The 25,847-nt window shown below is 36.5% G+C and overlaps 1 protein-coding gene across 6 annotated transcripts in view; it reads right to left on the bottom strand.

The window, feature by feature from the left end:
- Window positions 1-25,847, bottom strand: part of HOOK3 (hook microtubule tethering protein 3) — a 114,091-nt gene that overhangs the window by 53,162 nt on the left and 35,082 nt on the right. For all 6 annotated transcript variants that reach the window (XM_078445501.2, XM_078445506.2, XM_078445503.2 and 3 more), the window contains 4 exons: window positions 22,747-22,814; window positions 14,045-14,107; window positions 12,339-12,422; window positions 4,820-4,983 (listed from right to left, as the gene is read on the bottom strand). In XM_078445501.2, the coding sequence (XP_078301627.1) occupies window positions 4,820-4,983; window positions 12,339-12,422; window positions 14,045-14,107; window positions 22,747-22,814 (379 nt within the window). The remainder of the gene's footprint in view (window positions 1-4,819; window positions 4,984-12,338; window positions 12,423-14,044; window positions 14,108-22,746; window positions 22,815-25,847) is intronic.

Raw genomic sequence — 25,847 nt, 5'->3', positions numbered from 1 at the left:
TTGTCAGTATTTAACAGGGTTTCTTTTTTTTTTTTTTGAATTTTTTTTTTTTTAATGTTTATTCATTTTTGAGAGACAGAGAGAGACAGAGCATGAGTGGGGGAGGGGCAGAGAGAGAGACACACACAGAATCCGAAGCAGGCTCCAGGCTCTGAGCTGTCAGCACAAAGCCCGAAGCGGGGCTTGAACTCACAGACTGCGAGATCATGACCTGAGCTGAAGTCGGATGCTCAACCGACTGAGCCACCCAGGTGCCCCCAGGGTTTCATTTTTAACACTAAAATTCTCAATTTCCCCTGGAATTAACTTTAGTATATGATGTAATGTAGGAATCTAACTTTTCCTGCCAAAATATTTACCTACTATCCCAAAACCATTTAACAGATAATTTAATCTTTACCTATTGATTAGAAAATGCCACCTTTGTCATATTAGAAATTTATGTATACACTTGGGTCAGTTTTCTGGATCTGCATTTGTGTTACTGGTTTGTCTACTTTGCTGCACCAATACCAAAATTAGTACAGGTGTGTAACGTTTCAACAATGGACACGGCAAGCACTCCCTCATTATACTTTGAGTGTAAACGTTCTGGGAATCTCCTGCTCAATACTTCTGGCTGAACACAAAATGTGAATTGGAATCAAGTTCAAATTATATAATAATTTAAGAGAAAATGGCATTCTTACAATGCGCCGTTAAAAACGTGTAAAAAAAACCAAAGTAAACAAACAGATGTTATCGTTCTCCATATACTGAAATACTTTTTATGTACGACTAAGAAGTTTTTGTTGTACAAGTCCCTCATATTCCTTTTAAATTTTATTATTCCTTGGGTACTTATAAACTTACAAAAGCAAGTTTTTCCTGATGATCCTACCTAGTTATTACTAGAACATCTTATAACCTATACAAATGTCTTATAGTTACTCTCTTCCCATTAAGTGTTTACCGGTTCTGAGAACTTTAGGTTGATTCACTTCACATTTTCTAGGTGGACCAACCTATTATCCATAAATAATGATCATTTACTTTTTGTCATTCCAAAATTTTATCTTATTTTTATTTCATTTTCTAGAAAAGTAATAACTAAATTGTATCTGTGTGTTAGGCAATATTCTCAGTACTTTTCACATGTTAACTCATTTAATACAAAAATTCTAGAAAGTAGGTAATTTTTAGACCATCTTACAGTGAATGCAATGGAGGCATGCCCAAAGTTACACAGCTACTAAGTGGCAAAGCCAGGATTTTTGGAATGTCTAGAAAAAAACTCAAATACTAGATTAATACAAATTATCATCTTGTTCTCTACTGAGAATTTCACACACCAACCTTATTTTATACTATTCCTTCTCCTTTAACTTATGGATTGAAAGAGCTAAAATAAGAAATTTAATAGTTATTGTAATAGACTTAATAACAGGTTAACGATCCTGGCATAAAGTTTATTGTAATAAAGTACCAATTGAAGTTGCTCTTGTTTTATTTAGGATTATTTAAAAAATACTCATATATCAGATGTTAGTATTTTTAAAAATTATTTTTGTTGGGTTTGATGTAAGGGAAGGAAAAGTGAAAGTAAATTCTTATGCTCCAGATGTTATCATTGTCTAGAAAATTGGATTTAACCGCCCCCCCACCATTTACTTTTAAATATTTGAAATCTACAGACAATTTGAAAGACTAGTTCATGGATACCTGCACACCCTTTGCTAGATTCATCTACTTATTGTTAACATTTTGCCTCATATGCTTTCTGTCACTTTATGGGTAAACACATACATAAAATACACACGTACATTTTTTTTTGAGAACTATCATAAAGGAAGCTGCAGAGGTCATGACCCTTCACCCCTAAATACTACAGCAGTAAGGATAGTCTTATTCATCATCGCAATACCATTATTATATCTAAGACAATTAATATTAATTTATCTAATATGCAGTCCATATTTATCCAACTGTAGTAAAAATGTTCCCTGTTTCCACTTTGATCCAGGATCCAAAGAAAAATTTTCACATTATCTTTAGTTGTGTTATCCCTTTTGTATTTCCTTCCTTTTGTTTTTTATAATATTGACTTTTTTGATGGGTGGCTGGGTGGCTCAGTCAGTTAAAGTGTCGGACTTCAGCTCAGATCATAATCTCGCAGTTTGTGGGTTTGAGCCCCAGGTCGGGCTCTGTGCTGACAGCTCAGAGCCTGGAGCCTCCTTCAGATTCTGCGTCTCCCTCTCTCTCTCTCTGCCCCTCCCCCACTTGCAATCTGTCTCTCTCTTAAAAATAAACATTTAAAAAATATAAAAAAATAAAAAGAAAAAATAAACTCCTATTTTTTTGACTTTTTTGAGTAGTCTTACCCATCTTTAAGGATATTCCTTATTCTGATTATTTCTTCATGATTACATTCAGGTTAAATATTTGGCAAAAATACTATACAAGTGACACTGTGTACCCTGTGGGTGGTGCTGCTTAGTTTGATGATTTAATTAAATGGTAACTGCCAGATCCCTCCATTAAAAAAATATATTGTCCCTTTTGTAATTAAAAATAATCCATGAGGGGCGCCTGGGTGGCTCAGTCAGTTAAGTATCTGACTTCAGCCCAGGTCATGATCTCACAGCTCATGAGTTCAAGCCCTGCATCAGGCTCTGTGCTGACCGCCTGGAGCCTGCTTTTGATTCACTCTCTCCCCTCCTCTACTCATGCGCGCACGCGCTCTCTCTCTCTCTCTCTCTCTCTCAAAAATAAATAAAAACATTAAAAAAAATTAAAAGCACAATACCACTATCACATATATTAAAATTAATAATTTCTTCAAAAAAAATCTATGAGAGTTGAAACTTAAAAGCTCGTATCAATGCTCAAAAAAGAAAAAATATGAAAGGTACAAGGTTATAATACAGATAACCCAGAAGAATTATATTTGACTATAAGGAATAATAAATACTAAGAGGTATAAATATGTAGTACTGATAAGTACTTGAATTGTTTAAGCGCTTCAAAATAATAATTGCAATATGTACTACAACATGTATTCTGGAACAAATAAAAGACTCAGACACTATTTCCTTCATAATGAATACACAGGACAATTCTAAATACCACTTCCCCAAACCATACTTTAAAAACTAGCCACAATTTAGGGGCACCTGGGTGGCTCAGTTGGTTAGGCATCCAACTCTTGCTTTCAGCTCAGGTCATGGTCTCACAGTTCAGGAGTTAGAGCCCTGCGTTGGGCTCCATGTACTGACAGTGCGGAGCCTGCATGGAATTCATTCTCATTCTCATATTCTCTCTCTCTCTCTCTCTCTCTCTCCCGCCCGTCCACCCCTCAACCCCCCTTCAAAACAAAACAAAGCAGAAAAAAAACTAGCCATAATTTAGAAACAAAAGGGTACAGTCATACTTAGATTTTACTATCTACCAATTCTGTCTTAGAGGGTCAAGATTAAGATGAAGGGTTCTCAAACTTTTTGGTCTCAGGACCTCTTCACACTCTTAAAATTACTGACATTTCAAAGAACTTTTGTTTACATAGGTTTTATCTATGGATATTTACTTATCATATTTAAAACTTAAAACAGAAATACCTAAATATATTGAAAAGGACAGTAATAAAACTATTATATCAATATAGACAACACATCATTTATGAAAAATAACTGTATATCCTAAAACACAAAAATAGGGAGAAGAGTGGTGATGTTTTACATTTTTGTGATTCAAATAATCCAGTCTCACAGGAAACAGCTGGGCTGTCATAGCTATTTCTATATTCACCTGTTGTGACACCTTTTTGGCTGAAATGTATGAAGGAAATCCACCCTTGCACAGACATGTAGGTAGAAAAGGGATGGGCTGGAAGCCTCTCTGAAAGGGTCTCTGCAAACCTGCAGGGGCCCACAGACCATATCTTGAATTGCTCATGTAGACCACAGGGGATGAACTATTTCTAAGGTTTCAGAAAAGACTTAAATATAGTTTTTTATTTTTTCCTGTTAAAGCAAAATATATGTCTTACTGCTAAATCCTTCAATTGTGTGGTTCTGTTTTATCTGGCAGGATGCCAAATTTTTCCTTTTCTCCTTTTCCCTTTCACCATCCAATTGCCAAAGGGTGATTCTCCCTTCCTCTTAGCCTTTTCCTCTCCCAGAAGATGTGTTTAGAAAACAGTCCCTCTAAATTAGCTTGCCCTTTAAATAAGCCTATCTCTATAAATCATGGACCTGGCCTTTTTATTGTGTCCCTTTAAACCAAGTACCTGCAAAGGGCACCAATCTCTTTATGTTAGTGCCACTATGTTTTCAGGGTATCTGGTCCTTTAAGGCAACTCACTTGACTTTAAAATCTTTTCCCTGCAGTTTGTGGTTTAATCTCTTTTTTGTCTTAAAACTGATTTCAGATTTTGAGTGAGTTTAATCTTTCTGATGATCTCTCCAACTTAACCTCACCCTCAGGCCCTGTATTTTTCTGTCTTCCTCTAATTTTTTGTTAATCTGCCTTTTACTTGCCTGAAAGCACCTAGCAGGATGGGGTGGGACAGGTGTATGGGATGTGTGGTTCTTGTTTGCTTTTCTCACAAGAAAAGCTGAGGCATACTGTCTTTCAGGTAATATTGAGCATGTGGTTTTGATAGACTTTTTCCTAGGTATGAAGTTACCTTTGTGTCACGTGGGAAGATTTGGGGAAGTTGTTTATTTTACATCCTCCTGTGGTTTGCAGCCACCTAGTGTTATAGTCCTAACACTATATTCTTAACTTTAAAAGACAATTACCAAATGTTTTAACGGATAGACTTTAGTGAGGGGTCTTTTACCTGAATGTTTCTTCTTGGAGTTGTTCTAATTGAGTTTGGAGCTGCAGATGCCTTCTTCCTGCAGGACTGTTCGGATCTTCTATAGAATCAGATTGATTAAGTCTTTCCATTAATACCTGATTCTCTGCCAAAAGACTACTTTTCTCCTCTTGCAATGCTGCAACCTGTTAGAATATAGGAAGACAGCAATTATTTCTTCCAATTACACTGGCATCAGCACAATCACTTGTGAATTACCATTATGAATTAAAGCCTGTTTTGATCAACCTCCACTGCAAACATTTACACTACCTTTGAATACTGCACAGGCAGAGCAATATATAAGAGTAAGCAGGAATTCATTCTTTACATCTGAAAAGATAGTCCACCAAGTAAGATATGTAAATGGCAACTAAGCACACAAAAAGATACTCATGATTAATCATTAAGGAAATGTAAATTACAACCACAATGTTCTACCAATACACTCCTAGAAAGGCTAAAATAAAAAATACTGGCTATACCAAGTGTTGGCAGAGATGTAGAATAAATGGAAGTCTCATACGCTTTTGGTGACAATGTAAAATGTTTCAAGCACTTTGGAAAACAGCTTTGCGTTTTCAAAAAAAATTAAACATGCAACTACTACATGACCTAGGCAGTATTTACTTACTCAAGAGAAATTAAAGCACATGGCCACACAGATTTATAAAGAATGTTAACAGCTGTTTTATTTGTAATAGAGAAAAACTAGAAACAACACAAATGTTCATCAACAGGTTAATTGGTAAATTCTAGTATGTGGATATAAGACAATACTATTTGGCAATGAAAAAGAATTAACTATGGATACCATCAACACAAACGAATCACAAAATAATGAAAAAAATCAGACAAAAAAGTATACAATGTATGATTCCTTTTATATACAATTCAAGAAGATACAAACAAACCTATAGTGACAAAGCAGAGCTGGGGACTGGAGGGGGAATACAGAGTCATGAGAAAACGTTTGAGGGTGATGGGTTCATTATTTCAATTGCGGTAATGTTTTCACACATCAATACATGTCAACAGTTTTGAATGTACACTTCAAATATGAGCAGTTTATTATACGTTCATTTTATCTCAATAAAGCTGTAATAACAAAAGTTAACTGCCATTTCTAATTCTCGCTCCCCATCCTCCACTTTCTCTTGAACTCATTCTAGCTGGGCTATTGGCCCTACCATTCTACAAAACTGCTCATCAGATCACTACTGACACCTCCGTGTCACTGCGATCAATCAATGTTTGAAGCAACTGACCACATACTCCTCCTTGAAGCATTTCCTTCACTTGGCTACCAGGACCCCTTACTCTCCTGGTTTCTATACCAGCCTACCAGGCTTCCCTGTCTCCTTAGTCAATTCCTCTTTATTTCCCTGCCATTAGACTACCCTACAGCTTTTCTTCTTTACATACAGTGATGGCTTCCAGTTTCATGGCTATAAACGTCCTTGATTCAGTGATAACTTGCACATTTCTATTTCTAGCCTGCATGCCTAAACTGGACATCATTTACACTTGGATGTCTAACAGGCATCTCAAATTTAAATTGTCCAAGTGGAGCTCTTAATCACTTCTCACTCTCATTCCCTCCAGTCTTTCCTATTTCAGTGAAAAGGAACTCTGTCCTTCCAGTTGCTCAGTCATAATCCTTAACATCTTTCCTTCATACTTACATCCAATTTGTCAGAAAATATCATTGGCTATACCTTCAAACATATTTTGACCACTTCTTAACAAGCCCTAAATTCCAATCTAAGCTAACATAATTTTTTTTTGCCTGGATTTGTGCAGTGGTTTCTTAATTAGTCTTCTAAATTTGGCCCTTGCCTCCCTTTAGTCTATTGTCCATACACCGGTCACAATAATCCATTTAAACAAAGACAGCTCACATGACTACTTTGCTCAAAATCCTCCAACGACTTCCCATTTATTCAAAGTCAAAATCTTTACAAAGGCTTCTAAGGCCTCTTCAGACTGATATCCACTTCACACACTCTCTTCAGAAGGCACTCAGTAACATTTGTTGAATAAATGAATGAAGCTAAAATGCCAGCTCTATAATTTGTCAGGTTTCTATAAATGCATGAGTCTTGTCTCAGAAGAGAGCAGTGGCTCTATTCCATGTCACTGGACTATTTCATCCATTTCTGCACCTTCCTCCTTTTTTTTTTTTTAAATGATGTATGCCTGTGTATTTGGCAAAAGTCCTTTTCACACACACGGAAAACGGAGACTACAGGCATACCTTGTTTTGCTGTACTCCTCAGTACTGCCATTTTTACACATTGAAGGTTTGTGGCAATCCGGTCTAAAGTCTATCGGCACCATTTTTCCAACAGCACTGCTCACTTCATGTCTCTGTCACATTTTGATAATTCTTATAATATTTCAAACTTCTTCATTATTATTGTATTTGTTACGGTGATCTTCGATGTTGCTATTGGAATTGCTTTGGGGTGCCACCAAACACACCCATATAAAATGGTTAATTTAGTTGGTAACTGTTGAGTGTGGTCTGAGTGCTCCACTGACCAGCTGTTCCTCCCCCACTAGTCTATCTCACTCCTCAGGCCTCCCTATACTCAGAGACACAAAAATACTGAAATTATTAGGCCTACTATACCCTGTAAGTGTTCAAGTGAAAGGCTGCACATCTCTCATTTTAAATCAAAAGGCAGAAATGATTAAGCTTAGTGAGAAAGGCACGTTGAAAACTGAGATAGGCTGAAAGCCAGGCTTCTTGTATTAAACAGTGTAGCCAAATTGTGAATGCAAAGGAAAAATTCTTGAAAGAAATTAAAGGTTTAAAGCTACTCCAGTGAACACACAAATGATAAGACAGTGAAACAACAGCCTTATTGTTGATATGGAGAAAGTTTTAGTGGTCTGGAGGGATCAGCCACAATATTCCCTTAGGGCAAAGCCTAATCCGGAGCAAGGCCCTAACTCTCTTCAACTCTATGAGGGCTGAGAGAGGTGAGGAAGCTGCGGAAGAAAAGTCTGAAGCCAACAGAGGTTGGTACATGAAGTAAAAGGGAAAAACTACCTCCATAACAAAAATTGCAAGATGAAGTAGCAAGAGCTGATATAGAAGCGACAGACACCAAATTATCCAGGAAATTAAGGAGTTGAGATAATTCATGAAGGTGGCTACACTAAACAGATTTTCAATGTAGATGAGAAATTCTCTTCTACTGGAAGAAGAGGCTATCTAGGACTTTCACAGCTAGACAGGAGAAGTCAATGCCTGACTTCAAAGCTTCAACAGACAGATCGACTCTCTTATTAAACATTGATGCACCTGGTGAGTTTAAGTTAAAGCCAATGTTCATTTACCATTCTGAAAATCCTAAGGCCCTTAAGAATTAATGCTTAATCTGCCCTGCCTGTCCTCTACCCATGGAACCAGAGTCCCGATGACAGCACATCCGCTTACAACATGGTTTACTAAATATTTTAAGTCTACTGTTGAGACCTACTGCTCAGAAAAAAAGATGACTTCAAAAATATTACTGCTCACTGACAATGCCCCTGGTGACCCAAGAGCTCTGATGGAGAAGTACAATGAGATTAATGTTCAAACCTGCTAACACGATATCCACTCTGTAGACTATGGATCAAGGAATAATTTAGACTCTCAAGTCTTATTATTTAACCAACACATTTGGGGGGCACCTGGGTGGCTCAGTTGGTTATGCATCCAACTTGTGATTTGAGCTCAGGTAATGATCTTGCGGTTCGTGAATTTGAGTCCTGAGTTGGGCTCTGCACTGACAGCATGGAGCCTGCCTGGGATTTTTCTCTTACTCCCTCCTCTCTCTGCCCCTCTCCCACTTGTGCTTGTGCCTCTCTCAAAATAAGTAAATAAACATTAAAAAAAAAAAAAAAGAAGAAGCACATTTGGTAAAACTGTAGCTGCCACAGATTATAATACTTTTTCTAATGGACCCGGGTACAATGAATTGAAAACCTTTGGAAAGGATTCACCATTCCAGATGGCAATAGGAACATTCATGATTCATGGGAAGAGGTTAAAAAAAAAAAAAAAAAAAAAAATCAACATTAACAGAAGTTTGGAGGAAGCTGATCCCAAGCCTCATGGATGATTTTGGAGTTCAAGACTTCAGTGGAGAAAATAACTGCAGATGTGGTGGAAATAGCAAGAGAACTAGAATTAGAAATGGAGCTTGGGGGCACATGGGTGGCTCAGTGGGTTGAGCATCTGGCTCTTAATTTTGGCTCCGGGCATGATCCAGGTCATGGGATGGAGCCTGCGTCCAGCTCCTCACTGAGCATGCAGCCTGCTTAGATTTTAAGATTCTCTCTCTCTGCCCCTCTCCCCCACTTGCACGCTTTCTCTAAAATTAAAAAAAAAAAAAAAAATTCTCTTTCTCTTTCCCTCTGCCCCTCTCCCTGGCACGTGCGCTCTCTCTAAAAAAAAACAAAAACCAAACCAACCAACCAACCAAACCAACCAAAAAAGAAATGGAGCCTGAAAATGAGACTGAACTGCTGCAATCTCAGATAAAACTTTAATAAATGAGTAGTTGCTCCATAGGGACAAGCAAAGAAAGTGACTTGGGGTGGAAAAGTGACTTGGGGTGAAGATGCTGTGAAGGTTGTTGAAATGGCAACAAAGGATTTAAAGTATCACATAAACAGTTGAGAAAGCAGCAGTAGTGTTTGAAAAGACTGACTCCAATTTTGAAAGAAGTTATACTGTGGCTAAAGTTATCAAACAGCATAACATGCTACAGAGAGATCATCTGTGAAAGGAAGAGTCAATTGATAGAGCAAATTTCATTTTAACAAACTGCCACAGCCACACCAGCCTTCAGCAACCACCATCCTGATCAGTCTATCAGCAGCCATAAATGCTGAGGCAAAACACTCCACCAGCAAAAGAAATTATGATACGCTAAAAGCTAAGATGATGGTTAGCAATTTTTAGCGATAAAGTCTTCCTAAAGTGTATACATTTGTAAAAAAAAAAAAGAAAGAAAGAGAATATACATTTGTTTTTATTTAAAAAATTTTTTTTAATGTTTATTTTTTGAGAGAGAGAGAGCGAGCGAGCAGGGGAGGGGCAGAGAGAGAAGGAGACACAGAATCTAAAGTAGGCTCCAGGCTCTGAGCTGTCAGCACAGAGCCCAATGTGGGGCTCGAATTTACAGACTGCAAGATCATGACCTCAGCCGAAGTCGGACGCTTAACCGACTAAGCCATCCAGGTGCCCCTACATTTTTAGACATAATGCTATTGCATATTTAACAGACTACGATAAAGGATAAACATAACTTTTATACGCACTAGGAAGCCAGATAATTCATTTGACTTGCTTTACTGGGATACCAGCATTATTGCAGCAGTATGGAACAATAACTCCTAAGTATGCTTGTAATAAAAAATGATACTTAAACATGATTTAAGAAAAAAATCAGACAAAAAAGGGGTTTATCATAAAAAAGCTATAGTTTCCCGCAGAGTGCTTCTGCTTCTAACAGACAACTAATTTTAACTATTCCTAATTTTCCTGTCTTGGGTTGTTATTTTACATCTCTAAATGTTTTACACTTCTATTTCTTGATTTATCAACATCAGACATTATCTAGTGACTTTCTCCTCTGACAGGTTAAATTACAGCAACTTGTGCCATCCTTCCTTTCCACAAACAGCTATATCACTATTCTTGTTTCCTTCATTGGTCACCTCTGCAATCTTAACTACTTACTAACTCCTTCCACTCAATCCCCCACCCATTTATGCACTCACTCATCTGCCTACTATATGGACCACGGACTACAGGACCATGGAAAGCCTTTCCGGGAGGCCTAATTTAGTACTTCACACATTTAAGTGCCCAATACATATTTTATGCCAAATTAATCATGTGATTTTGAGCTGAGACTGGATGACTAGAAGGAGCCAGCCATGTAATAGCTGCTGTGCCACAGAAGTGGTTCTTGACTTCTTGGTAAGACAAGAACATTAGTGTTCCTCATGGCTCCTATCCTAATTTACTTCTCAACTACTATCACCTGCACCTCTACTTTCACAATAACATTTCTCTCTAGGACAATTCTAAATGTTGAAATTGGTTTATATTATTACATTAGAAATCAGAGTATCAAGTGTATTACTACTATTTTCTGCAGAACTAAGTGTGTCATAGGGCAACCCCTTCTATTCTCATAACCTGTCTGCAACCCTGCCATTCACTTTGCAGTATGTCTATACCAAGTTTGGTAAACTCTTCTGTAAAGAATCAAGCAGTGAATATTTTAGGCTTTGAGAGCCATAGGTCTCTGTGGCATGAACTCTGTCCTTACAGCATGAAAGCAGTCATAGACAAGATGTGAAAAAGCAAGGCTGTGCTACAATAAAACTTTACTTACAAAAACAGATGACAAGGTGTAGTTTACCAATCCCAGTGTATAACTTTAATGTTATTGTGACCAGATAATATTATTTACCTTCTAACCCAACAAGTGTGTTATGATTATACTTCCTCCTATGTGCATCCAAAGCAATGACCAACACCTACGCCTTTCAAAGTAAAGTGCTTCTATTATAAAATATTATGAACTAAGTATATTCATAACCCAGCTTTAACAAGCATCAAAACATGGTCAGTTATGTCTTATTTGTACCTCTCTCCATGCCCCCAACCTCCTTAATTTTGAGGTAAATCCCAAATATTTTTTTTCTTATTTAATTTTATTTTTTTATTTTTTAAAATTTACATCCAAATTAGTTAGCATATAGTGCAACAATGATTTCAGGAGTAGATTCCTTAATGCCCCTTACCCATTTAGCCCATCCCCCCTCCCACAACCCCTCAGTTTGTTCTCCATATTTATGAGTCTCTTTTGTTTTGTCCCCCCCCGTTTTTATATTATTTTTGTTTCCCTTCCCTTATGTTCATCTGTTTTGTCTCTTAAAGTCCTCATATGAGTGAAGTCATATGATTTTTGTCTTTCTCTAATTTCACTTTACTTTCTGTCTTTTTATTGGTGACTTCTTGAAATCTACCTACCCTAATTTTTTTTTTTTAAAGATTTTTAAGTAATCTTTGTACCCAACATGGGACTCAAACTCACAACCCTGAAATCAAGAGTCACATGCTCTACAAGAAGCTGGCCTGCATGTAAATTAGAGTATTTATACTTTGGACACTGGAAAACACTACAATCAGGGCTTTTAAAAATCTCCACTCCTCCCTAAAGCTAGCACTGATATCCTTCCTTTCTTTTCTTGGGTCCTTATGCCATTTTCATTCAGTTATTATCAATCTAATAGGGTTGCAAGAAGGAAACAAAGCTAACATATTTGATTAGTCTATTTTTAATCAAAAACCTGTTTTCCCTTTTTTTCTCTTTAATTAGGGTTGTGTTACAGCCAAACTATACTACATGGTAGTACACAGTATATCTGGTGTTACTTATAATGGTGCATTTCAAATAGGTAGTACACAGAACGGATCTCTTACCTGCATATCCAGTTCATGGCACCTTTGAGCGATTTCTTCCTTTGCTGACAGAGCTTCATTTAGTTCCTCCGTAGTTTTCTTCAACTAGTTACAAACAAAGAGATACAATAAACATTTCAATATGAAGTAGCAACAGTTAATAATTACATAGGTACAATAAAGAATTAAAACATTTCCGTCCCATTTCTTTCTGAGGGGCAGGGAGAAATGGAGAATCCTTCTGGAGAGTCAAAAGAAGGCATTTCTAACTGAGTATCTTCTAGTCCTAAGTCTTGTTTTTTCAGATTCTCTGAATCTGGTACTTTCCTTTTATCAAGTTTTCTTACATTTGCCTATCTGGGCTACATGATTCTTGGTAATGTTGATTCTGTAATAAGTGAGAAATTTTACCTTGATAAAATATGCATGTGCTAGAGGATAGGGGTTTCCATAGTTGAAATATATAGCCGATGTATTTCAACCCAAGTTCTTCAGTCATATTAAACCTTTATGTTAGTTTGCATAACAGTTTTTAAATTATTATTCTGATTCTCAACACAAACCAAACACTTCTAAGTTGTGTCCCATTATTATATAAACTCTAAGTTAGCAAAGCATGAAAAAATTAATTAATTAAAATTAATTACTTAATTAAAAAAAAGAAAAATTGGCTAAAAAATTATAGTGGCTTTTCCTTTCACATGACCAAACTTCTGTGTAATATAGATACAAAAAAATTCATAAAGGTAACAAACTTTAGGGGTGCCTGGATGGCTCAGTCCGTTAAGAGTCAGACTCTTGATTTAGGCTCAGGCCATGATCTCTGGTTCCAGCCTCCCCCCCACCCCCCCCAAGGGATTTTCTCTTTTTCCTTCTCACTCTGCCCCTCCCCTGCTCACATGCTCACACATGCGTTCTTTCTCTCTCTCTCTCTCAAAATAAATAAACTTAAAAAAAAGTAACACCTTTAAAACCTAACATCACAAAGTAAGGGAAGCAAATTACAACTTGGGTTAAAATCATATGTCCAAAGACTTTCCTACAAAACATTTAGAAACCATGGGGAAGAAATGAGAGAGGGTAATGTGAAGATATCTGTTCACCCTTTGGGACACATGTCCCAGGATAGTTGGAACATAGAAACTGACAATGTAACTAAGAGTATTCTATTGAAAAGTAGTAATTAAAATTACAAAATAACTTTTGGTTAAAACCACAAGAATACACCACATAGTTCCTTTAAAAATATAGTACATTCCTTAATGCATTTAAGTATCTGTTGACCGTTCGTCACAAAGATAAAGGGTAAACTGTCTTTCTCACAAAGATAAAGGAAGAATAATGTGAAATAAAAGGTATTTTGTATTATAAACAAATCATAAGATTAAATGCATGCCATTTTTCAGGAAATGCTGTGTGTTAAATGTAGCATGAAGAAAGATATCACTAATGGAAAAAGAAAAATCATGACTAGGAAATACGAATTACAATGACTTTAAGTTAATTTAAAGTGGGTTATGCAATATTTTAATTACAAATTACAAATTTAATTACTAATGTGTAATATCCACTAGTAAAGTAGCTTAAGCTCTTGAATTTTAGTAAAAAACAACGAATTAAACCAATATATTCTATAAGCAATTTCAAATGAAACATTCTTTTTGTGAATATATAAGGTTTATTCTTTTCAATCCCTGCATGGATAAAAACAATGCAAAATGAGATACCTGGCGATCAAGGTCAACATAGGCATCATTTCCAGCAGAAACAGGAGATTCCTTACTCATCAGCTGAAATTAAGATTTAAATGATTGTAACTATGTGGCAAAAAAGACATCATATAAAACGTACTTACATAACAAAACGAATACCCAAATCACCATAAAATTATAAAAATGAAAATGAAAACACAAACATAAAAGGAACATTTTCTTACACATTAAAACTTTTCAGTCTGGAATATTTTTTCATTCTAGAATAATGCCTTCATTTAAAATTACAGGTCTAGGGGACACTTGGGTGGCTCTGTTGGTTGATTTCTGCTCAGGTCATGACCTCATGGTTTGTGGGATGAAGCCCTACGTTGGGCTCTGGGCTGACAGTTGGGCTCTGCCCCTCCCCCCACGCTCGTGTGCACGCGCACACTCTCTCAAAATAAATAAACATTAAAAATAAATAAAATTATAGGTCTAAATTCTGGTGCTCATTTTCACTGTAGGCCCAGTCATAAGAATCAAGTATTCTTATCACTAAAAAGACAAGTCTTTTAGTTTAAGAAGTGGCTAAATATTTTAAAACTGACTTTTCAGTAAAAAAAAAACAAAAAAAACAAAAAAACCCCCAGCAACACAAGTAACTATTTCTAAAGAATAAATATGGGCAACATCAATATAAATCAATATAAGCCAAAATGAGTTGGCTGATGTTTATAACACATGCACACACAAATCTATGTCTTAGCCTCTCTCACCCTTGTGTTGCAAAGAGAAAGGATCCATAAAGTGTGAGGGGCTAGGGGAGAAAAAGATAAAATCTGACTGTGACAAAAGTCAGGGGCAGACCCAAATGGTCTCAATTTTCTGTTGCTTCCTTCTTATGTTCTGTCTGAAGGACAAAAGAAAGGGGGACAATTAGAAATGTGGGGATGTTCTGTTGAGAGATTTTATAATTTCAGCCTTTAATCCCAATCTGGAGTGACCTGAAATGTTATGTTCAGCTGTACCTTGTTCTTATCAGTGGTTTTCAAAGTGAAGTTCTCAAAACAACAGCATCACCATTGTCTGGAAACTCATCAGAAATGCAAATTACCAGGTCCCAGCCCAGATGTACTGACTCAGAAACTCTGGGGTTAGGGTTCAACAACATGTTTAATAAAGTCCTCCAGCTGATTCTGATGCATACTGAAGTTTAAGAATCACTGCTCTATATTAATGGGATGAGAAGAGTTCAAAGTCCCTTAGGGGGAAAAAAATCTTAGGAAGAGCAAAAAATACTGGCTTCAATGTTTATGCTTTTATTGTGACAATATTAATCAAAAGATTTTTAAGACTTCTTCCAACTGAAAAAATAATCCCATGGTAGAGAAGATATAATTCATTAAAAATATAAAAAGGAAAAATCATTATTTTACCATCTACAATAATCACCTTTTATAATTCTGAAATATTTAAGAAGCTACCAACCATGGGTGTAGCACAGGTCAAGTGAAAAAAACCATCACAGTGTGATAAGGGCTGTGACAGATTATCAGAGAGGTGGGTATCTGACTTGGAGGCAGGTGGCAGAAATACTAGGAGTTATCTCTTCCCCATCTTTTTCCTTTTCCCATTATTGCAGTTAAGTCCTCCTCATAACACAGCAACACTTCTGAATAAAAACCTAGGTGTCCTACACTCTGAACACAACCTTCTGTCATCCCTGCTCTCTCATTCAATTATGTTTAGTTTACATGCTTCTCCGCTTGAGGTTTCCAGGCCCTCTACCTCCCTCCTTTCTCCCAGGTTTCCAGTCGGAACCCATCACTTTCTTTCTTATTCTGCTTAGACTTTATAGTAAACATTCTTGTTTTTGTCTGCTCACATTTACTCTTCTTTATTTTGCTAACATCATCTTATTTTGGGCAATCTTCCTCCAATGATTTAGCTTCCATGGTTCATCATTTGTTTAACCAACTACCTTCTCTTTCTAGCCTAGATTTTTCACGGTCTATTATGTTGATAACTTTTGTCAATATCATCACTTCTCTTACCTCCATTCCTTCTTCTTCCTGGCAAAATCTCAATCTAGAATCAATCCAAATACCTGTCTGTTCTGACCATAAATCCTGACTAAGTACTGAGACAGTAAACAAAAAATATTTTAATCCTAAAACACTATTAATAGTTTCCAATTTCAACTGTGACTTCAAAGTTGTCCCCAAAGTATAGTTATGCTTCCCCAGTCAGCAGTCTCTTTATTCCCTTCAGAGATTATTCTAAACCTTTCCTACTTCTCAAACCTCACCAACACCCCCATACTCTTCACCAGGAAACTTTGTCTCCAAGATGAACATAGGGGAGGGAAACAAAAACAATATAAAAACAGGGAGGGGGACAAAACAGAACAGACTCATAAATATGGAGAACAAACTGAGGGTTACGGGAGGGGCTGTGGGGGGGGGATGCGTTAAATGGGTAAAGGGCACTAAGGAATCTACTCCTGAAATCATTGTTGCACTATATACTAACTAATTTGGATGTAAAATAAAAAATAAAACAAGTTTAAAAAAAAAAATCTTTGTCTCCAAATAAGAATTTCCCATGTCTTAATCCACAAAATTGGCAACATTCATGCCCATCCTTTCCTTCTCCAATCTTGTAATACAAGTATTGTTCTTCCCATAGTAGGCTAATCCTTTCACTTGTGCTCCCTGACCCAGTCCCTTCCCAGCTTCTCACAGACCCTGTACCATTTATCATCCTCTCTCTTATAAATCAACATCTGTCCTTCTCTTACTTGTGGCTTCTTCCAATTACCATTCAAAGAATTAAAAGACTTATCATTTACTTGACCACCATTTACATTTCTCCAAAGAATGATCCCATGAAAAGATTCTCAACATCATTTGCCTTTAGGGAAATGCAAATAAGCCACAAGGAGATACCACTTCACACCCACTAGGATGGCTATTATAAAAAAGATGGACATCAACAAGGGTTAACAAAGAGGGGAAAAACTAGAATCCTAGTGCTGGTGGTGGGAATGTAAAATGCTACAGCACCCATGCAAAAGAAGTTGGTGCATCCTCAAAAAGTTAAACAGAGAATTACCATATGACCAAGCAATTCAATTTCAACATAGGCAGAATAGGTGTTTTATAAAAAAAAAACAAAAAAACAAAAAAAAACAAAAACAAAAACAAAAACAAAAAAAACCTGGGGAGCCTGAGTGGCTCAGTTCCTAAAGCATCCAACTCTTGAGTTCAGTTCAGGTCATGATCTCATGGTTGTGAGATTGAATCCACGTCCATGCCCAGCGCAGAGCCCACTCTCTCTCTCCCTCTCCTTTTGCCCCTCCCCAGCTGTCTCTCTTTCCCTCTCAAAAACAACAACCCATATACTAACATTCACAGAAACATTATTCACAATAGCCAGAAGGTAGGAACAACCCAAATGTCTATCAACTGATGAATGGATAAACAAAATGCTACACATCCATCCATACAATGCATTATTCAGCATAAAAAGGAATATGTATTGATACATGTTACAAAATAACCTTGAAAATATTATGCTAAATGAACAATGCTAGACACAAAAGGTCACATATCCTATGTTTCCATTTATATGAAATATCCAGAATAGGGAAATTTATAGAGACAGAAAGCAAATTACTGGTTGATGGGGGCTGGAGCAAGGAGGAAATGAGAATTGCCTGTGTAATGGGTGTACAAGGTTTCCTTTTGTGCTGATGGAAAAAGTTCTGGAACTAAACAGTGACAATGCTTGCACAACATTATGAGCACACTAAATGTTACTAACGGCAAATTTCTGTTATATGTATTTTACCATGGTAAAAAAAAAAAAAAAAAAGTCTAAGTCATTAGTACTTGAATAAAGAAATACAAATAGAATGTGCCAAAAAAAAAAAAAAAAGCCCTTCTTCTATTATTCTATCCAGCTACACCTTCTCCCCGCTAGGTCCAATCAATCACCAAGCCTATTGATTCAAGCTCTAACAATTTTCAAATCCGTCCACCTGTCTCCACCCTGCCATAACCTAGTTCAGGCTTCCGTCATTCTTTGCTGGATAATTATCAAGGTTTCTCAACTGCTCTCCCATTTTCTAACCTGGTTTTCCTCCAAACCATTCTTCTCATCATATGGATTTTCCTAAATACAGACTTCAGTGTATTTCCTCCTTAAAATCTATTCATTGGTTTCCAAAGTCCCAAATCTCTAATGAAACTGCTCAATATTCTAATGATCTTAGGTCTCTGGTTTCATTTCTAAGCACTTCCTACCTCACCATGTATGCTACAGGCACCTTCTTTCAATACCTCCAACATTCCATGCAGGTCTTGCTTCTCTTGCCACCTGGACTTTAGAACAATTTTTACCCCTTATGTCATTTCATCCTTCTGTGCTCAGATGAGATGCCACCTTCCCTGAGAAGCCTTCCCTTAAGTCCCCAAGCTGAGTTAGCTACTTCTTGGAGGTTCTCTTAATATTTACCCCAACATGGTACTTTTCATTTTGAATGCTTTAAATGTACGTGAATTGCTTGGTTAGCCATTTCTCCCATGAGACTTAGACTTTCTGGGGCAAGAGACCATGTCTGTCTTTTTCACAATTGTATCCTGAATGCTTCTGGTGTATCTATAGCTTCTGGTGCATATTAAGGGCTTGAGAGTATGTGTTAAATGCATAAAAGGAATACGCACATAAAGACATATAATCTATTTTTAAAATCTAGTTGTATGTATAATTTTATATACTTTGTTCACATGACATTTTAAATGTTTTCCCTTTGTCATAATATACTTTTAAAAAATTTTATCAGCTATATAATATTCCATGAGATGGAGGTACCCTAAGTTAAACACTTGCTTACTAATGGATGCACATTATTTTCATATTTCTATTAATATAAAATAGCTTGGGGGTGCCTAGCTGGCTCAGTCAGAAGAGCACTGATTCTTGATCTTGGGGTTGGGAGTTCAATCCCCATGCTGGGTATAGATATTAAATAAATAAACCTTAAAAATAAATAAATAAATAAAATAGTTGGAAAAACACTGTTGTACCCAATCTTGGTCTGAATTTCTAAATAATTCCTTGGGCTAGATATGTAGAATTAAAAATCGCTTGGTCATAGACTTTAATTTTAAAAATATTTCTGATTACAGATGCAAACCTGTTATTATAGAGAAACTGGCAAATACAGAAAAGAATATAGAACATCCAACCACTTGGAGATAATTAACATTTTGCAAGTTTGTTTTCACTCATCTTAATCTCTAACAGAAATGGGATTCTATTGCTCATGTGCTCTGTTTCCCTAGACCAGTCTGACCCATGTTGTTATATGTTTTCAATGCTACATATTATGCCAAAGTATTATTCTACCATAATTTACTTATCTGTCTCCCTACTGCTGAGTTCTATGCTTCACTTTCCCTTTTATAAAATGGGGATAATAACAGTATATACCTCAAAACATTACAATTAATTTTTCATTTTTTTATTGTGGTATGTAGAACCACATGTAGTTGTAGAACTATTACATGTAGTAGTATGTAGTAGAACATACTATATGTATGAACATATATAGAACATAAAATTTGCCATTTAAAATTTTAAGTGTACATTTCAGTAGTATTAATTATAATTTTAAAAGAGTTAATAGATGTATTGTATTTAGTAAGTACCAGCACTATCTTGCACATAGTAGGTGCTAGATGAATATTTGCTATTACTATTATGTATCTCTGTATTTCAGATCTCCTTCGGATAAATTCCTAAAAATAGAATTGTAGGATCAATTATTGTAAGGCAGAACTGTTAGTGGCTCCTTATTCTTTTTCCTATTTTTTGCTTAATAACAGACTCCTCAAATTGTGGTTGGGCTATGACTACCTGGAATAAAGACCACATTTCAGGGGCGCCTGGGTGGCGCAGTCGGTTAAGCGTCCGACTTCAGCCAGGTCACGATCTCGCGGTCTGTGAGTTCGAGCCCCGCGTCAGGCTCTAGGCTGATGGCTCGGAGCCTGGAGCCTGTTTCCGATTCTGTGTCTCCCTCTCTCTCTGCCCCTCCCCCGTTCATGCTCTGTCTCTCTCTGTCCCAAAAATAAATAAAAAACGTTGAAAAAAAAAAAATTAAAAAAAAAAAGACCACATTTCAGGGGTGCCTGGGTGGCTCAGTCAGTTGAGCAACTGACTCTTGATTTCAGCTCAGGTCATGATCTCATGGTTTGAGAGACTGAATCCCACGCTGGACTTCGTGCTGACAGCATGGAGCCTGCTTGGGATTCTCTCCCTCTCTCTTTGTCCCTCTCCTGTTCTCTATCTCAAAATTAAAAAAAGACCGTATTTCCCAGTTTCCCTGTGTAGCTGTGTGAGTAATATCTGGCTAATAGGAGTGAGAACTGTTGAAAGTTTACTTAGAGGAAGTGAATAAGTATCCCCTCAATCCTTCCTGATGGCTGGAAATGTGAATGTGATAGATGGAACTTGAGAAGCCACAGATGACTCCCACTCCCACAGATGCTCCCACTACCTGGGAATCATATATTAAGGATGGCAGACAAGAAAGCTGGATCCCTCATGACGATAGAGCAAAGTCCAGGACCACTTAAGAGCAAAATCTGCTATCTTGCTTAAGAGGTACTCGTTTTGAGGGATGCCTGGGTGGCTCAGTCAGTTAAGTGTCTGACTTTGGTTTGGGTCATGATCTCATGGTTTGTGGGTTCGAGCCCCACATTAGGCTGTGGGCTGAGGGCTCAGAGCCTGGAGCCTGCTTTGGATTCTGTGTCTCCCTCTCACTCTGCCCCTCCCCAACTCACACTCTGTCTCTCTCAAAAGTAAAAGAAAAAACATAAAAAACTTTTTTTAAAAGAGATCATTGTTTTGATACTTTAATACTCATGACTTAATATCTTACATGATATAAAAGAATATGACATGATTTTAAGATGTATCAGTTTATCTTCCTACCATCAGAGCTGACTGCTAAAGTGATGTTTTCAAAGCTTTGTTTTTTTGAAACGTCCTGTGTAGTAATGAATTTGGCTGGCCTTTGTCCCGTTACTGGCAAGTAGCCTCTCAATCTCTGGGATTTCCTAACTGATAAAGAGTATCTATGATCTGTGGGTCTCTAGGTAGCTTAAGCTAAAAAGATGAATGACTCCAGTTGGGGGCTGGTAATGCCAGGAAGACCAGATGTATCAGATTATCACTTGATAATGAGCCTGACTTCTGATGGGGAGGAGAGCTAGAAACTGTGTTCAACCCCATGGTCACAGATCCAAACAATCATTCCTTCATAATGAAACCCCAATGAAAACTCTGGACATGAAAACTCAGGTGAGCTTCCCTGGTTGGCAGTACATGTTAATATGCTGGGGGAGTGGTGGTATGCCTTGATACTATGGACAGGTAACAACAGAAACTTTGCATATGGGACTCTCCTAGACCTCACTCTATGCATTTTGGGGGTGGGGGGAGTTGGTTCTGGTTTGTATTCTTCTGCTATAATACTGTCATCATTCCTGAGTTCTGTGAATCAGCACCCTGAGGGGGTAATGGGAACCTCCAGATTTATAGTCATTTGGTCAGATTTTTAAAAAACCACAACTTTACTTAATTTGCATTTAGCATTTTTCATGTTTGTTATATTTTTTCTCTGTCAGTTGCACATTCACATCCTATATTGTTTTCTAGTACCCCTAACAATCTGTTCCCCTTTTATGATCAAAAACATTCTCACATCCTGAGATAAACTGGTTATATTAATCTACATTTTATTTTTACTTTTATAGTTTTATGTTTCACATTTGATGGAGTTGAGGACATGCTATCCCAAAATGTGGCATCCTGGCATACTGAATATTTCAAGCTGAAGGAATCTGAGTAGGTACAGGAAAGATTTTCTACCTTCTCCTGAAGCAGGTCATAAGACCCTCATGTGAGAGGTGCTCTCCCTATACTCAGATGAAAGAAGCATCCTTATCTCCAAAGATAGATTTTGAAAGGATTCTGAATGAATAGGATATGCTGTTTTCCCCAGGTTACTATCCTTAGCTCAAACCCTTTTTTGCCCTATCACATTTTTCCATGATTCTCCACTCTTCATCAAACCTAGCATCAAAACACTCAGGTTTAAACACGTCTTTAGTCTTCATTTCCTTAAGAAGGTTCTGGTGTAATGTAAAACATCCTTTAAATACATTTGTACCCTTTTTCTTGTTAATCTGTCTTTTGTTAATAGAGGTCCCAGCTGCGAATTTGGATGGGTAGAGGAAAAAGATATTTTTCCTTCCCCACAGTTTCAGTATAAATATTCATCTAGAAACTGCTCTGGGTATGGTTGGAGTTGAAGACATATTTTCTGCCAAACAAGAAACTAATAATTAAGTGTGAGGTACACTGCTGGTTTAAGATATGTATTTATAATGGCTTTAGGAATTAGTCTACTATTCCTAGTTCAGTAGAGCAATTTTAAAAATTAGGAACAGTTACTGAATATACCTAAAGACAAATGTTTAAGTTTTAAATAAAAATGAGAAAAATGTATGATTTTTTAAAATAAAAATGAGGCAAGCTATATTGTAAGTGTAAGAAAAAAAATTCTCAAAAAAAAATGAGAATCTTTTTAAAAAATCTTTACTTCTGCTATTCATATTCCTATTTGCTCCTTTAATTTCTCACACATACTTAAAGTTCCAACGTACCTCTTGAATGGCTGTCATGACAACATGTTGAACAGATTCCTCCATCATCATAATGGCTTGGATGTACTCTGAAAACAAGAATAATCTGGAATGTCACTGTTCAAGTTAAAGATACTCAAGGGAGTAAAAGGCTTACACTTCATGAATTCTTATAAGTAGTCTCCCATGTTTTGACTCTTCCCAGGAATTCTTCATAAGTGGTTAAATATCTGCACCACAGGTAAAGTAAAGGCTGAAAGTTACAGTAGTTCTTTCTTTAAGAAACCACACCCACCACCCCATTAATTTACAAAGTTTGAGGCTACAAGCTAAAGCTCACAGGAATACAGTATCTCAGGAATGCAAGACAATGAATTGGCAAAGCCTAAAGCCAGGATGGAAAGAACTCCTTATTGCTATTCCTAAAATTTAGAAATCTTTCACATTATACTTTGTTACAAGTTAAAAAAAAATAACTCTGAAGTCTGTGCCTTATGCTTGTGTGACAAAGCACTGCACTGTGTAAAATTTCTACCTTAATATTTTCTGCTATAGAATAGAAAAATCTTAATAAACCGAAGAGTTGCTTAGGACAATGAATTAAGACGAAATTAAGATAGAAACTGATACCATAAAAAAATAAATATTGCATAGCCCTGGACTTTAAAATTCACACATCTCTAATAAGCTGAAGTACCAACTTCATCAATCTTACCCTCGCCACTGCCAAAAAAAGAGAAGGATCTCTCAGCTGTCAGTAATGAAAAAGCTGAAAAAAATTATTTGTCTCCTAAAAACAAAGCCCTAGAAGTACTTTTCCTTATTTGCAAATCCAACAATGAATGGAAAAAGTGGCATTAAGCATAAAATAAAATCAACAGGCCAGGTGGGTTCTAACAAACATGGTAAATACATTTTAATAAGAAACATTTAAAAGAATAATTAGGAAATTTTAGTCTCAACCTGCCTCTCTCCACATACATCCAAAAAATCCTCTCCATACGTACACCAAAAACTTGTCTCTGCACTTCAAGTATTACATGATGGGAGTCTTACTGTGAAATTGTTAAAGTGAACTTACGAGACTCATGTATTTGGAATGCCAAGGTGTATAAAGCTGTGTGTGACAGACAACTTATTAAAAACAAACAAACAAACAAACAAAACCAAAGTATTTTGACAACACTACTAAATTGTGACATTCTGACATCCTGGTTATTGATGCCAAAGATTTTAAAAAACATGTTTTTAAGCAAGTGTTGTTCTTAGGATACTTGTACCCAATCAAATGTGTGGTGACACAAACATACACAACACACTTAAGTCACAGGTATTTTCTTAGGACAATAGTAGGAATGTATCAGAACCACTATTTGGGGAAAAAAAAAATTCTTTAGTCTGAGCTCCGTTTCCTGTTCTGTTATGTTAATGAGGAGCATCCTCTAAGTGTTGGAATGCAAGGGAGTGCTTGTAGATGTTCTGTTCAAAGCTACTACACACAGAATCCCAGGGCTATGGAGAAAATGGCATAGCTAGGATGACTAACAGCCCTCAAAATAAAAGACTGTGAACATGGAAAAGAAAAAGCAGTGGCACTGATAATGGGGAAGGAAACTTAATGACAGCCTATTGGAAGTGAAGAAACTAACAGTGGGAACAGGGAGGTAAGGAAGTTAGTAAGGTGTGAGAGGGGAAGCGTTAGTTAAGAAGCGGTGTTGCCACGTCAAGGCCCTTCCCCGCGAACACCGTAAAATGCTACATGATAAAATGATGATGACAACTACGTTAATGTACAAATTTTGAAAAGAAAAAAAATTCACAAATCTTGTGTCCAAAATATAAATATATATGATTATTGGGTGCAGATCTATGAGGCAATGAATGAGGTGTGCTATGTCACAGAGTTCATCCTGAAAACAGCTTTTTTAAGGCCAAAATTTATAGCAGGTGAGTATGAGGAGCATGATTTAAACATGGAGAGACACAGGTTATTGTCCTTGCCTAGCCTTTCACAAACCAGAAACCTTGGGCAAATCATGTAATACTTAGTTTTCCTCATGTGTATAAAGTATTTTTTTTTGTTCTATGAGTACTTAATAAAGTACCAGGCAGAAGACAGACACTTAGAAATTATTAGTAGTATGTTTTATATTACTAATATTTGCCTTTTCAATTTTACCACCATTTATTTGCCCTGTTTAGGAAGACAGATGGCCAACATAAATGTATGTTAAGTCAACGTTCTGAGCAATTGCTCCTTACTTTTAGTAACTGAAAAACTCATCTAAACATAAAAGCTTTTTTATCCGTATAGCACTTTATGGATTACAAAGTAAATACGCATATACAATTTCATCTACTCCTCACGACTATCAGGTTTTGTATCCTCATTCTGTAGATGTGGAAATGGGCTGAGTACCTAGTCCAAAGTCAGTCAGGTAGTAAATGGCAGAGCCGCTTTAGTAAGCCTCACATTACACTGAAAATCTGAACTCAGGAATTCATTTACTTTGATTCTTGGTTCTCAACTATGTTTCTGAAAACAGGGAATGCCCTCTGGATAAATAAGATGTTAAAATCCTGTTCAAAGGTTTAATCATTTATACACAATTTCAAGGGAAAAAACGAATCTAGGTGTTACACAGGACTCTTGGTCTGTGTGAGAATCTGGATAAATATTATGATTGCTTTCCATAGGACTACGAATATAGGTAACATTCTTGTCTTTTCCTGTGATAAATATAATTGGTCAACTCTTAACAGGTATGCTGCTTCCAAGAGTAGGTGAATCTCCTAACAGAATAAGCACATAAGAGGTCATTATCTGAATTCAGTCAACTACATTAAATAATTTTCATACACCTTTTAAAATCAAAGCATCTACTTAGAAATTTAATGTGTCTGGAATCTTATTTATAGCAATCTTCTAACTTTTGGCAAAAAACTTTTAGACATCTTAGTAATATATAAAAATCACAAATGTAGAAAGTTCTCCATTTTAATTTTTAAACTGAATAAAGAAAACTAAAACTTACTGTAAGAGCATGCATACTAAAATCTAACAGGAATGAGGACAAAGAGAAATAAATATATTGTTAGAAAAAAATTCCCGGATCACACAC

This window comes from Panthera onca, chromosome B1 (genome assembly GCF_046562875.1).
Source record: "Panthera onca isolate mPanOnc1 chromosome B1, mPanOnc1 haplotype 2, whole genome shotgun sequence".
In the NCBI taxonomy this organism is placed as follows: domain Eukaryota; kingdom Metazoa; phylum Chordata; class Mammalia; order Carnivora; family Felidae; genus Panthera; species Panthera onca.
The sequence above is the reverse complement of the archived record's forward strand: the minus strand, read 5'-3'. Positions and strand labels throughout refer to the sequence as shown.